The sequence below is a fragment of the Rana temporaria genome, chromosome 6, assembly GCF_905171775.1.
Source record: "Rana temporaria chromosome 6, aRanTem1.1, whole genome shotgun sequence".
NCBI lineage: Eukaryota > Metazoa > Chordata > Amphibia > Anura > Ranidae > Rana > Rana temporaria.
This window is the reverse complement of record NC_053494.1, coordinates 24,795,113-24,809,741: the sequence shown is the minus strand read 5'-3', so window position 1 is coordinate 24,809,741 and position 14,629 is coordinate 24,795,113. Positions and strand designations below refer to the sequence as shown.

Genomic DNA, 14,629 nt, shown 5'->3' with positions numbered 1-14,629 from the left:
CATTACATCCAGCATACTTCCGACATCTACACTATGCTGTTTTTTTTGCCGTACATACCGTTTTATTGTTATTTTCCCCCAGACTTCCGGCTCCCACGGGAGTGGGCGTTCCTATTCAGAGGTTAGATGATTGACGTCTAGTGAAAAACTTCCCCTGGTGCATAAGGCACGCCACGAGTTTTCCGCAAGTAGCCGAACTATATGGCGCCTGCGCAGTCAGCTCTACACGGCGGGCGCAGGCGCTGTATAGAGCGACTCGCAGGTCGGCTACTTGCGGAAAACTGGTGACGCGCCTTATGCGCCAGGGGAAGTTTTTCACCAGACGTCAATCATCTAACCTCTGAATAGGAACGCCCACTCCCGCGGGAGCCAGAACCCGGAAGCCCGGGGGAAAATAACAATAAAACGGTATGTACGGCAAAAAAAAACAGCATACTGTAGATGTCGGAAGTATGCTGGATGTAATGGTATATAGATGTTTTTTAGGGTGAACCTCCGCTTTAACCACTTCCCGCCCGGCCTATGGCCGATTTACGTCCGGGAAGTGGTTACACAATCCTGACAGGACGTCCTGCAGGATTTCATGCCGTGCGCGCCCGTGGGGGCGCGCAGCGCGGCGATGCGTCAGTCTGACACCCTGCATCTCCGATCTCGGTAAAGAGCCTCCGGCGGAGACTCTTTACCACGTGATCAGCCGTGTCCAATCACGGCTGATCACGATGTAAACAGGAAGAGCCATTGATGACAGGGGGGGTTCGCGCTGATTGTTTATCAGCGCAGCCCCCCCCTCGGATCGCCACATGGACCACCAGGGAAGCCCACCCTGGACCACCAGGGTGGGCCAGAAAAAAAAAAAGCATGTAAAAAATAAATAAAAAAAAGATGCCAATCAGTGCCCACAAATGGGCACTGACTGGCAACATGGGTGGATCTGTGCTGCCCCACAATGTCCATCAGTGCCACCCCAAGTGTCCATCAGTGCCACCCCACAGTGTCCATCAGTGCCACCCCACAGTGTCCATCAGTGCCACCGCACAGTGCCCATCCATGCCCAGTGCCCATCTGTGCCACCCATAAGTATCCATCAGTGCCACCCATGAGTGCCCATCAGTGCCGCATACCAGCGCCGCCAATCAGTGCCACCTCATCTGTGCCCGTCAGTACTACCTCATCTATGTCCATCAGTGCCATCTCATCGGTGCCCATCAGTGCTGCCATATCAGTGCCCGTAATTGAAAGAGAAAACTTACTTATTTACAAAAAAATTAACAGAAAAAAATAAAAACGTAATTGTTTTTCAAAATTTTCAGTCTTTTTTTAGTTGTTGCGCAAAAAAAAAAAAATTGCAGAGGTGATCAAATACCACCAAAAGAAAGCTCTATTTGTGGGGAAAAAAGGACGCCAATTTTGTTGGGGAGCCATGTCGCACGACCGCGCAATTGTCATTCAAAGTGCGACAGTGCTGAAAGCTGAAAATTGGCTTGGGCGGGAAGATGTGTAAGTGCCCTGTATGGAAGTGGTTAAAGCGGGGGTTCACCCTTAGAGGGCACTTTTCCCCCTTAGATTCCTGCTCGTTATTACTAGGGGAATCGGCTATTTATTTTAAAATATGTGCAGTACTTACCCGTTTACGAGACGTATCCTCTCCGCCGCTTCCGGGTATGGGCTTCGGGAATGGGCGTTCCTTCTTGATTGACAGGTTTCCGAGAGGCTTCCGACGGTCGCATCTATCGCGTCACGATTTTCCGAAAGAAGCCGAACGTCGGTGCGCAGGCGCAGTATAGAGCCGCACCGACGTTCGGCTTCTTTCGGCTACGAGTGACGCGATGGATGCGACCGTCGGAAGCCTCTCGGAAGAATGTCAATCAAGAAGGAACGCCCGCTCCCGAAGACCCATACCCGGAAGCGACGGAAGAAGATGCATCTCGAAAACGGGTAAGTACTGCTCATATTTTAATATAAATAGCCGATTCCCCTAGACAAAACGAGCAGGAAGCTAAGGGGAGATTTTTTTTTTTTTTTTAAATGGGTGAACTCCCGCTTTAAGTAAGCAAAGTAGCCTCCAAACTCTGGCCAGTATGTGGCCCTAACGCCTTACATGCCAATATCATGTTAGAGTATGGGTTTTATTACGCACACACAAGGTTATGGGTAATGAGCTTTGATACTCTAATAGTTATATAGGCACAGTGATCTTACCAATTGGCTACAGGATAGACCAGTGGCAATTTTCTGCCGTGCCGCATTTCAAACCATTCCCCTGCGTTTTATCCCGCTAATAACAAAGCAGACAACGTCCCTCTGATCACATCTACTTCTCCCGGGTAGAAACCACAAGAGGGAAATTCATGTTTAGTCCCAATCACTCCATGCAAGTTCCACTCATTCACGCCGGATGTGTTGAACCCGTTTTATTTAGCATAAAAAATATCTGTTTCTGCAACTGTTTAACCACTTCCCATCCAAAAATGATGCGCGCTTGATCGGCACATTTTTGTAGCGCGGCCCTATACCGTCGTGCAGCATTTAGCTCACATTCTACAAGAATGGAGAAGCCCCGCCCTATCAGCACGCTCACATTTCTACGCTTTATAAAGACACGCCCACCTTATCCATCTTTACTCACCTCCGTCTAGGAAGAAAGAGAACGCGCGCACACGCGTCACCTCCTTATATAACCAAGGAGCCCGGGCTCGCGCACCCCCTTACACACCCCACCCCATTGGTTCTCACCCTCCTTAACCCCGCCCCGCTCTCCACTTTCAATCCCTCATTGGTCTCCCGCCTCCTCGCCCCGCCCGAATCGTACTCTCGCGAGGTTTGGCCGGGTATATAAATACTCTTCCGCCCTTTTACGGCCTTCTATTCTATTGAAATCACGTAAGTGATGGCGGCTGGTGGATGGGGAGGAATCGGGGGACATCCGCGGGGTTTCGGTGGTTGGGATGATTGCCGGGGGTGCGGTGTTGGTGGATGGGAGGATGAGGGAATACATGGCGGTTGTATTTATGATATAGCGGGAGAGGGGGGACCGGGCCGCCGCCGCCATGTGTCCCCTCACATAGAGGAGGGGGTGGGGATGTACGGACACGGCTGTTGTCCGGTCTGATTGTATGTACGCCTCGGGAGATGGGTCTGGTTAGGTGTGTGCTGATTGGTTAGATTATTAAAGGAACCGTCATCCATAAATCTATCGCCCCTCCCCCCCTTTCCATCCATTAGTGGCCTGTAATGGGGTCACATCTGACCCATCACCCAGAATAATGGTGTTCAATAAAAATGACATGGCTGAGCCCCATTGGTTGAGGTGGGGTTAAGTCCTTTGTAAAGAGCCAATCAGTGGTGGCCTTGTACCTTTGCATGTGGATGTGCCATTCATTCACCTATACAATTGTGTCCCCCCCACAACCAATCAACACAGGGTGAGCAGAACTATTGGCTGCGCCATTTTTGTCCTGCGTGATCTTTAGTGTATTTTTTTTTTGTGCATTGAATAGGAAATTTGGTGTCAACCGACAATGCAGGGTGTAACTAAATGTGTTTTTAAACCAAATTTATATATATATTAAATATTTTATTGAAACTGGAACTCAATTTCAGGGACTGCCTGTGTAAACTTAACCTCCCTGGCGGTATGATTCTTTCAGAAAAAACATGCTGAAAGCGGTACCATTATTTGCAAGGAAATTTGGCGTTTTATACTGTAGGTCTGTAATTTTTAGAAATAACTCACTTAAATCTGACCAAACAAGATTCTAATAGGCATCCCGGGTATGACATTTTTTTAAAAACAAAATTATAAATTATAATATAATAAATAACTATAAATAATTATAACAAATAATAATATAATTATAATAAAAATTATTCAATAATGTAATCAAATCAAAATCACTGAAATTTGCTCAGTTGCAGAATTGTCATTGTCATAATTTTTTTTTTTTTTATGACGAATTTCCCCACAAATCGCTATCGCACAATTCTGCAAGTGATTATAATTTATTATCGCTGTTTTCTAGCTGATCTAAAACTATTTTTGACATAAAGGGACACTTTTGGTTGCTATGGACAATCTACAGTTTACAGGGAGAAAAAAAGGTTTTTATTATATAAAATGACATGCAGGACACTGGGCAGACCACTAGGGACAAGGGGGGTGTGTTTTTTTTACATACAGTACTGTAATCTATAAGATTACAGTATACTGTATGTAATGTGTTTGTTTACTTTTTTGAATTTGGCGCCGTTCTCCGTCCCCGTGCGTCGTAACGTCGCAGGGAACGGAGATCGGCGGCACAGGAGGACGCTGTGTGAATCGAGCGAGGTCCCGCTCGCTCACACAGCGCGGTGGCATCGCTGGATCCAGGGACAAGGTAAGTAAACACTCCCTGTACATCCAGCGAGGCGAGCCCGAGTCTGACTCGGGGTTACCGATTTTAGCCCAAAAATCTCACCCCGAGTCAGACTCGGGAACACCGCCCAGGAGGTTAAAGGGGTGGTTCACCCTAAAAACTACTTTTTCTTATTACACTGGCCCCCCCACATTACAATACGATTAAGGCTATTATTATTTTTTGATGCTGTACATACCTTTGTACAGCATATTCACCCGTGGCTTGCGAGTCCCACGGGAGTGGGCGTTCCTAACATGTCTGCGATTGACGTTTTGACCAAAAATGAGCTCCCCCGTCGCGTAAGCCGCGTCACGGTTGGCGAAAGGAGCCGAACGGCGATGCGTAGTATAGCGCAGACTCGCCGTTCGACTCATTTCGCCAACCGTGATGCGACTTGCGCGACGGGAGGAGCTCGTTTTTGGTCAAAACGTCAATCAGACATGTTAGCAACGCCCACTCCCGTGGGACTCGCAACCCGGAAGCCACGGGTGAATAGCTGTACGAAGGCATGTACAGCATCAAAAAAAAAAATAATAGGCTTAATCGTATTGTAATGTGGGGGGGGCAGTGTAATAATAAAAAAGTAGTTTTTAGGGTGAACCTCCCCTTTAAAGTGGGAGTTCACCCTAAAAAAAACATTTTTTTTTCTAGCATGCCATCAAGCATACTAGCGCGATCTACAGTACGCCCTTTTTTTTTTGGCGCCATGCTCACTGTTTACTGCCGTAGTGAAGTTTCAGACTCCCCGCGGGGAATTGGGCGTTCCTATGCACAGGGAAGATGATTGACGGCCGGCTATGGCGCGTCACGCTTCCCGAAGATAGCCGAAATAGGACTTGCCTCTTCACGGCGCCTGCGCAGTCAGCTCCGATGTCTGTGCGCAGGCGCCATATAGCGCCGTGAAGAGGCAAGTCCTATTTCGGCTATCTTCGGGAAGCGTGACGCGCCATAGCCGGCCGTCAATCATCTTCCCTGTGCATAGGAACGCCCATTCCCCGCGCGGAGTCTGAAACTTCATTACGGCAGTAAACAGTGAGTACGGCGCAAAAAAAAAGGCATACTGTAGCTCGCGCTAGTATGCTTGATATCATAGAAACTTGTTTTTAGGGTGAAACACCACTTTAAAGTGGAGGTTCACCCAAAAACATATTTTTTAACAGATTGAGGCTCGCTTTGTCAAGGTGAATCGGGTGTTTTTTTTTTTTTTTTTTTTTTTAATCGAAGCTTTACTTACCGTTTTAGAGAGCGATCTTCTCCGCCGCTTCCGGGTATGGGCTGCGGGACTGGGCGTTCCCAGGCTCATTCCTTAACATCCCCGTGGATTGGAGGATTTTAATCTCGATAGCCGGAACCATTTTGGCAGATCACCGGTTCGCACAGGGGCGACTAAGCTGCCTGACAAGTCGCGCTCCGTTCTGTACTATGGAACTGTTCTGATAGGAGTGACTCAAGTCGCTCCGACTTAGAAAAAGGTTCCTGTACTACTTTGGGACGACTTCAGGGCGACTTGCATTGACTTCAATACAGAAGTAATTTTGCAAGCCGCCACTGAAGTCATGTGCCGATCTGCTAGTTGTGCCGCCCCAGTGTGAACCGGCACTGAGGCTAGGTTCACACTGCTGCGAATTCAAAATCATGTGATTTTACTGCGATTTCAGGGAATGCCAATCTATAGAGCTGAACTTGCATCGCACTCAGATCAAACTCGCACAGGACCTTTTTTCCTGCAGCTTATATTCGCAACGCATTAATGTGAACGGCATTGCAAATTTGAGAAAGCCGGCTCAAATTCACAATAGAATTCGCAACACTGTGAACCGGCACTAAGGCTGTCAGATCGGCCTGTAAAAACTTGGTAGTGCCTAAAAATATCTAAAACTGGGAGCAACTGAGCATGTGCAGAGCGAGGCAGTGTATTACTGGATTTTATACAGTATAGGACAGAGATTTGCAATTGGCAGACCTCCAGCTGTTGCAAAACTACAAGTCCCATCATGCCACTGGGTGTCATGCTTGTGGCTGTCAGTCTTGCTATGCCTCATGGGACTTGTAGTTCTGCAACAGCTGGAGGTCTAATTGCATATCCCTGGTATAGGAACTTATTTTTAATGTTTTATTGCTATACCTGCAAAAGGGGTCGACCTGAAGAGATCTAGGACTTAATTTTCTGAATAAAGTTCCACTTTAATATGAATTATTGGTAACTGTAGCGCAAAAAAGCTTGCTCTTAAATTTCTGCACTTTTGGTCAGTTCTAAAAACGCACCCCCCCTTGACATTGGAAACGCATCAATAACGCACCTATATTTTTTGATGCGTCTTATGACCTATGAAAAATGCACCATAGGGACAAAGTGTCAATGCGTTTTGCCACCTTTTTCTCTATTCAGCAAAATGCCTAGAACGACATTTTCGGCCAATATTTTTCTGTGGATGAAACCTCAGTGCACCTTTTAGTTGTCATATTGGACATTGATCGTTCCGTTGCCACCATTACACTGGTTGTCTTATGGTTAGAAAGATCCTTTTTTTATCACGAAATGTCATTGTAACAAGGAATCTCCCCGTTGAACCATACCCGGGTCTAGCCCTTGCTCAAAAAATAGAGGGGGGGGGGTTTGTATAATCTAGAACTGTTTGTAATATGGCATTGTCCCTTTTTTTTTTTTTATTGCAGCAAATGGCGGACGACGCCGGTGGTAACAGGGGAGGGTTCCGGGGGGGCTTCGGCAGTGGAGGCCGAGGTCGCGGACGTGGAAGAGGCAGAGGCCGCGGAAGAGGACGTGGAGCACGTGGAAAAGCCGATGACAAGGAAGTGAGTAGAGATCTGGGGACGGGTGACTTATTTCCAGGGGATTGGTTACTGTATCTTAACGGTCTTTTATTGTGCAGTGGGTTCCCGTCACCAAACTCGGCCGCCTGGTCAAAGACATGAAGATCAAGTCCCTGGAGGAGATCTACCTCTTCTCCCTGCCTATTAAGGTAACGCATCTAGTTTGTTTGAAGTGGATTTAAAGAGGGTTGTAAAGGTTCGTTTTTTTTTTTTTTTTTTTTTTTTTTATATGGGTTCCTTTAAAGTGGAGGTTCACCCAAAAACCTTTTTTTAACATTAGATTGAGGCTCGTTTTGTCAAGGGGTATTTTTTTTTTTTTTTTTTTTTTTTTTTTTTACAATCGAAGCAGTACTTACCGTTTTTAGAGATGCATCTTCTCCGCCTCTTCCGGGTATGGGCTGCGGAACTGGGTGTTCCTACTTGATTGACAGGTTTGACGGTCGCATACATCGCGTCACAATTTTCCGAAAGTAGCCGAACGTCGGTGCGCAGGTGCCATATAGAGCCGCACCGACGTTTGGCTACTCGTGACGCGCTGTATGTGACTGTCGGAAGCCTGTCAATCAAATAGGAACGCCCAGTCCCAAAGACCATACCCGGAAGCGGCGGAGAAGATCGCTCTCTAAAAAAGGTAAGTACTGCTTCGATTTAAAAAAAAAAAAACTACTCATTCCCCTTCACAAAATGAGCATCAATCTGATAACTTTTTTTTGTGTGAACTCCCGCTTTAAGCTAGTGCATTGTTGAATTTTCAATAATACCTGTCCACCTGTATATCATAGGCACCACATCCCCTAATAAAAAAATATAAAGACATTGAAATGGGACTTTTCAGGTGCATAGACGACACAATATATCAAATAAATTTTATTTATACATAATTTACTAAATTGTAAAATGTGGTTTCAGATATGCATACAAATTTCTCTACATGTTTCGCCATTTGATTTTGGCTTCCTCAGGAGTTTGTCAAGCACACCTGAAACACAAAATGAACAAAAACAAGGAATACAGACAATGATTAAAAGTATATGAATGAGAAACACAATTTCACACTAAAGAAATATAAATGACTGGACAAGTCTATACCATACTCAAAAGGCTCAGAATATGGCATTATAATGATAAAATAGAAGCTAAAGAATTACCTTTTCCCTTCTAAATGTTTTTTTTTTGTCTAAATTTCTCACTACCTGTTCCTCAGTTAGCTTGCCTGCATCCCCCCCCCCCCCAAAAAAATATTGACGGGTCTTTAGATCTGGTGGAACATAGTCCATTTTCTCCTTTTTGATCGAAATATTCTTTCCTCCTGTAGGAGTCTGAGATCATCGACTTCTTCCTGGGCTCCACTCTGAAAGATGAGGTCTTGAAGATCATGCCTGTGCAGAAACAGACCCGTGCCGGACAGCGGACAAGGTTCAAGGTGGGTTTGATGCTCTGAACTTGCTCCTCAACTAGGGTCTAGTGCCTTAAGTAGGGAATTGGTAGCATCCAGTCACATTAAGGCTTCTTTCCAGTATCGTAAGGGAAAGTCTTTGGGCAACAAACTATCCTTTGTAGAAATGGGGCTTGTTTGGCTGTACTTGGGATCACAAGTGTGTAGTTCGTTCTGCAACTCCTTTGACTGATTTTCAGCAGACAATGTGGCTGACATCACAAAGCTGGTCCAGGCTGGGGAAAGATTGCAGTCATATGGCTGGGTCCACCCAGATACCTGGACTGGCACCTGGCTCAGCCTCTGAGCCAGCTGCCCCAACACCTCCCCAGCCTATCCCTCAGTGGTGCCATCGTACCTGTCCGCAGAGGCTACTGGGGTAACAAGATCGGCAAGCCACACACTGTGCCCTGCAAGGTAATGTTCCATATTTTATTATTGTACTATGGCCGTCTCAGCTCTGATCAGTTGCACGTTTCGGAGTTGTGTGATTGTCTTTTACAAGAGAGACACAGCAAATGAGCTTTGTATGCACGGCAGGTTGTCCTCCAAGTGGTCTTCCTGTTCCTGTTTTTAAGCTCAACAAATGAATGATTTGTCTAAAGTGCTGCTGCAACGTGATTATAATGTGGTATAGTGATTTAGCAAAGTTTTTGGTCCTTCAAGTATGTTATCACTGAAACCTACAATAAGTGACTTGAGTCTTTGTGCTATTTTTTTGTGCTGTGCAAACAGTGTAGAGCTGGGGGGTTTTTATTTCCTAAAATCTGCATTTTTTTTTTATTTTATATAAAACTATTTGCTGGACACTGCGCCGCCGGTCTTGAGGAGCAGCGGGCAGGAGTTTTAAGGCCGTGGCTTTGGCCTAGTCCATGGCGTCCGGCCTCGTGGACTAAGCTGCGGCCTCGCCTAAACTCCTGCCCGCAGCTCCTCAACACTGGCGTGGTGTCAGTGCCGGTCCTGGGGGAAAAATGTTTTATCTGAATCTACCAACTTCCTTTTTTTAATCCAAATTGTTTTAGGGCTGTGCAAAAAAGAAAAACTATTTGGATTAAAAAAAGCAAGTTGGTAGATTCAGATAAAATACATTTTTCCCCCCAGGACCGGCGCCGACACCACGCCGGTCTTGAGGAGCAGCGGGCAGGAGTTTAGGCGAGGCCTCAGCTTAGTCCACGAGGCCGGACGCCGCGGACTAGGCCAAAGCCACGGCCTTAAAACTCCTGCCCGCTGCTCCTCAAGATCGGCGTGGTGTCGGCGCCGGTCCTGGGGGGGGGAAATTTATTTTATCTGAATATACCAACTTGCTTTTTTTAATCCAAATAGTTTTTTTTTTTTTCTTTTTTGCACAGCCCTAAAACAATGCTATATAAATCTGTAGAATATAAAAAAATCTGTCTAGAAATTATCACTGGTTTACTCGAACTAGACATGTTGGTCTTCAGCGTATGTATGGTGTAAATAAGTTGACCTCCCAGTTTGACTTGTGGAAGCAAATTGGGATACTCAATGCATATATTGTCTCCGATGGAGGTTTGGCTTTTGATATAAATCAAGCTGGGGTACAAATTCCTGAACTATTCTTGTATCAGGAAATGCATGTGCTGGTGAAGGGTTTCTGTGGGAGAAGTTGAATGGCAGATGCTGGAGAAAAAGATTGGACAGCCGCACTTCCACGAAATTCTTAAAATGTTGCCTTTAATGGTAAACGGAAACAGCACTTACAAGTCACAGCAGACAGTGGGGTGGATAGCTGACGCGTTTCGCACTGGGGTATCGGCGCTTAGTCATAGCTAATGGCAGATGATATAAATGTTTATCTTTTTTATTTTCAGGCTTTTGTGGCCATTGGAGACTACAACGGCCATGTTGGTCTGGGTGTGAAATGCTCCAAGGAAGTTGCCACCGCTATCCGTGGTGCCATCATTCTGGCTAAACTGTCCATTGTACCTGTCCGCAGAGGCTACTGGGGTAACAAGATCGGCAAGCCACACACTGTGCCCTGCAAGGTAATGTTCCAGATTTTATTATACAATGATGGAGGTCTCTCAGCTCTGATCAGTTGCACGTTTCGGAGTTGTGTGATTGTCTTTTTATGAGAGAGACACAGCAAATGAGCTTTGTATGCACGGCAGGTTGTCCTCCAAGTGGTCTTCCTGTTCCTGTTTTTAAGTTCAACAAATGACCATGATTTGTCACGTGCTGGTACAAAGTGATTATATTATAGTGATTTAGCAAAGTTTTCAGTATGTATCGCCTACAAATAAGTGACTAACTTAAGTCTTTGTCTTTCTTCAGGTGACTGGTCGTTGTGGTTCTGTACTGGTGCGTCTGATCCCGGCTCCCAGAGGTACTGGCATTGTCTCAGCTCCTGTCCCCAAGAAGCTGCTGATGATGGCCGGTATTGATGATTGCTACACCTCGGCTAGGGGCTGCACAGCCACTCTGGGCAACTTTGGTAAGTAATCTGCAGGGTTTTTGGAAGAAATTAATTTTTGGCCATGAAGATGGTCTTTAAGCCAAGGGTCTCAAACTGGTGGCCCTCCAGCAGTTGAACTACAAGTCCCATCATGCATCTGGGAATCATGCTTGTAGCTGTCAGACTTGCAATGCCTCATGGGAATTGTAGTTCTGCAACAGCTTGAGGACCATCAGTTTGAGACCCCTGCTTTAAGCCAAACAGTTTTGTTGGTGTGGGTGAGCCCTTGACACACAATGTACAACTGTGGGGTGCATACTTGCACATCTTGCCTTCAGTGATTGGTCCAAGATCCTGTCACTGCTTTGTCTGTCTGTTTCATGTCACATTAATAGCTTGGGCCAAGCTGGTCCAAACAATTTGCTTCACCAAGTGCTGCAATGTCTCTAAGCACTGTATGTATTGCATGTACCTTCAGCTACTTTACAGTACACATTGCTGGGTTCCTGTCTCATGCCTGGAACAAAAGTCTGGCTGAGATGTGCTCTATTCATAGGCAGCTTTGTAATGCAAGGCTTCCTCTGGCAGTCGGAGCATGTCAGCCCGGTCCATGTCAGCCCGGTCCTCCTACTCAGCCAATCAGAAGAAGCTTTGTATTAAACTAATGTTTGGTTTGGACCAGCTTGGTTCAGACAAACTGTGACCTGGAACATGGAGATCTGCAGTCATCCTCTCCAGCCATTGAATGCACAGGAGCTACTTTGTACAGAGTAATATTTCTAAAGAAATTTGAATATGTTGACGTTTTTGGGCAAAAGACTTTCATGTGTCTCCTGCAAAATGCTGATTATGTGCAAGACTTTTTTACATGTGATCAGCTGTGATTGCACACAGCTGATCACTTGGTAAAGGACCACATCAGCCCTTTACCAGCCCTTTACCATGTGATCAGCAGTGTCCAATCAGTGGCACTTTACCATCAGCTGTTTGAAGCTCACAGCTGTCAGTGAGCTGTGTGGGAGGATGCCCATGGACACCCTCAGACTGCTCTGTAGCCAGCTTTTGGCTATAGCATGGTAGGGAAGTGGTCAAAGTGCACAATTCATGATTATTAATTGTTTTGTTCATATGAAAGTAATTTGCCTGATGGAAGAATTACATTTCCTTTACACTATAGACTAATATGTGGAGATGGTTTTATCTAAGATCTGTTTATCAATTCTGCAATTCTTTCTCCAATACAGCTAAAGCCACCTTTGATGCCATCTCAAAGACTTATCACTATCTGACTCCTGATCTCTGGAAGGAAACCATCTTCACCAAGTCCCCATACCAGGTAAATTGTGTGGTTGTGTTTACAGGTTCCCATTTGCATATTTGGGGTGGAGGATTATAAAAAACTATGGAGTGATTCTTTAACATGCCTGTACTGAGAATGTAATTACAGTGGAACTTTGTATTAAAAGCAATCCATTCCAGGAAAAGCTTGTAATCCAAATCGCTGGTAGATCAGTGAATTTCCCCATAGAAGTCAAAAGAAATGAAGATGATGCGTTCCACATTGACTTCTATTGCATGCAATACCACATGTGGCCAGAGGTGGGGGTGCCAGAGACTCGGACCGCCAAATTGAGTATTTCTGAGTCGCCAGCAGAGATCGTTCGGCTGCCCTTAAACACTCGGAACGGAGTATTTCTGAATGGCTCTGGCGCCCCCACCTCTGGCCAAATGCAGTACTGCACACTGCAGAGGCTTGGCGCCGGTTTTGTGAGACAACAATTGCAAACAGTCAATTTTTTTTTAAATTGCTTGTATTATGAAACGCTCGTTAACTGCATTACTCGCAAGCCGAGGTTCCACTGTAGTTGCTTGGCTGTCATGCTGTAAAACCGTATGCCGATGAGTTCTGCTTTTTATGGGTTGCATTGCTGTAAATCTGAAGTTAGGAAGTCATCACAAAATTTCAGGTGGCCAGCAATGGTTGCTTCCATATGCCATCATTAGATTATGCATGCAATTTACTGAAATGAATGCAAAGTGAAGCTCACCACCTCGGTTGTATAGTGGAATGAATTGCACTCATCTGTTTCTCTTCCTCTAGGAGTACACTGACCATCTTGCAAAGACTCACACCAGAGTGTCTGTGCAGAGGACCCAGGCTGCTGCTGTTCCTGCCACCTCCTAAATATTCTGTCAAAGATAATAAACACCAAGGTTTTCACCTTTCAGATTTGTGTTGAATTTTTATTCAGGGTTCTGCTGCTCACCTACCTGTCTCCCCATCCTACTGTAGTTTGTCACGGCTGACACTTTGATGGCTGCATTCACACCTTGTTTTTTACCATTATTTTTGTGGAGTTTTTACTGCGTTTTGACACAAATTTGGACAGGTCTAGGGTCACCAATGTTAAAAACAGAAAAACGCCCAAATCTGCCTAAAAAAAAAAGTCCCAGAACTTGTTTGAGCTTCAGGCGTTTTTGAACTTCTGGCTTCAGGCGTTTTGTAGTGGAGATGTGAACCATCTCATAGAATAGATTTTTTTTTTTTTTTTTTTTTTTTTCCCTCCAGCGTTTTGTAGCTTCAAGCTACAAAACGCCCAGGTGTAAATGGGGTCTTAAAGTCATAGCTGTAGTTACCACTTCCTGCCCAGGCTATAGTAGAATGCCAGGCGGTACTTCAGTTTTCCTGACTGGGCATCATGACTTCCAGCAAAATAACAGCCTCTGCACACCCATGATGGGCAAGTGTCAGACACACTGCTATACTGATCTCAGTAAAGGACATGTCTGACTCTTTACAACGTGATCAGCCATGTCCAATCACAGCTGATTACGATGTAAACCGGAAAAGCCATTTACTCACTCGCATCTGACAGGCATGCGTAAAGGGGAGCCGATTGGCTGCGCTCCTGACGGGGGGGGGGGGGTCTGTGGTATTATCAGCACAGCCCCCTTGGATGCTGTAATAAACTACCAGGGAGGACCACCACACTAAACCACCAGGTATGCCATCCTAGACCACCAGGGAAATGCCAATCGGTGGCAAACTCCTGCCAGTGCTGCATTTTGGTGCTCATCAGTGAAGCAGGAAACTTATTTTTAAAAATGTAACTATATATATATATATATATATATATATATATATATATATATATATATATATATATATATATATATATATATATATATATATATATATATATATATATATATATATATATATATATTTTGCTAAATGAATAAAAGCAGAGGTGATCAAATACTACCAAAAAGCTCCTATTTTTGGGAGGAATACAATTTCAGTTTGGGTACAGTGTAGCATGACTGACTGTCATTTAAAGTGAGTGCTGAAAGTTGGCCTGGGCAGGAAGGTGTGTAAAGTGTTTTTTTGGCCAAAAGACTCATGTGTCTCCTGCAAAATGCTTGATAATGGGCAAGTCTTGTTACATGTGATCAGCTGTGATTGCACACAGCTGATCACATGGTAAAGGACCACAGAAGCCCTTTACCATGTGATCAGCAGTGTCCAATCACAGTGGTTAAGAGACTCAC

The 14,629-nt window shown here is 45.2% G+C and overlaps 1 protein-coding gene and 3 non-coding genes across 4 annotated transcripts; 3 read left to right on the top strand and 1 right to left on the bottom strand.

Annotated features, from left to right (window-relative positions):
• Positions 1-2,107: 2,107 nt before the first annotated feature.
• LOC120944607 lies at positions 2,108-2,240 on the bottom strand. Its single transcript, XR_005750465.1, has one exon. It is a non-coding gene; the product is annotated as a small nucleolar RNA ACA64 (small nucleolar RNA).
• A 4,821-nt stretch (positions 2,241-7,061) lies between these two features.
• On the top strand, positions 7,062-13,305 carry RPS2 (ribosomal protein S2). Its single transcript, XM_040356470.1, has 7 exons — positions 7,062-7,208; positions 7,286-7,375; positions 8,542-8,649; positions 10,494-10,667; positions 10,957-11,116; positions 12,322-12,413; positions 13,179-13,305. Exons 1-7 carry the CDS (start codon positions 7,074-7,076, stop codon positions 13,260-13,262), a joined length of 843 nt encoding a protein of 280 aa, XP_040212404.1. The 5' UTR covers positions 7,062-7,073; the 3' UTR covers positions 13,263-13,305.
• Positions 9,110-9,249, top strand: LOC120944573. The gene has a single exon (XR_005750435.1). It is a non-coding gene; the product is annotated as a small nucleolar RNA SNORA64/SNORA10 family (small nucleolar RNA).
• Positions 10,701-10,841, top strand: LOC120944574. The gene has a single exon (XR_005750436.1). It is a non-coding gene; the product is annotated as a small nucleolar RNA SNORA64/SNORA10 family (small nucleolar RNA).
• Positions 13,306-14,629: the final 1,324 nt, after the last annotated feature.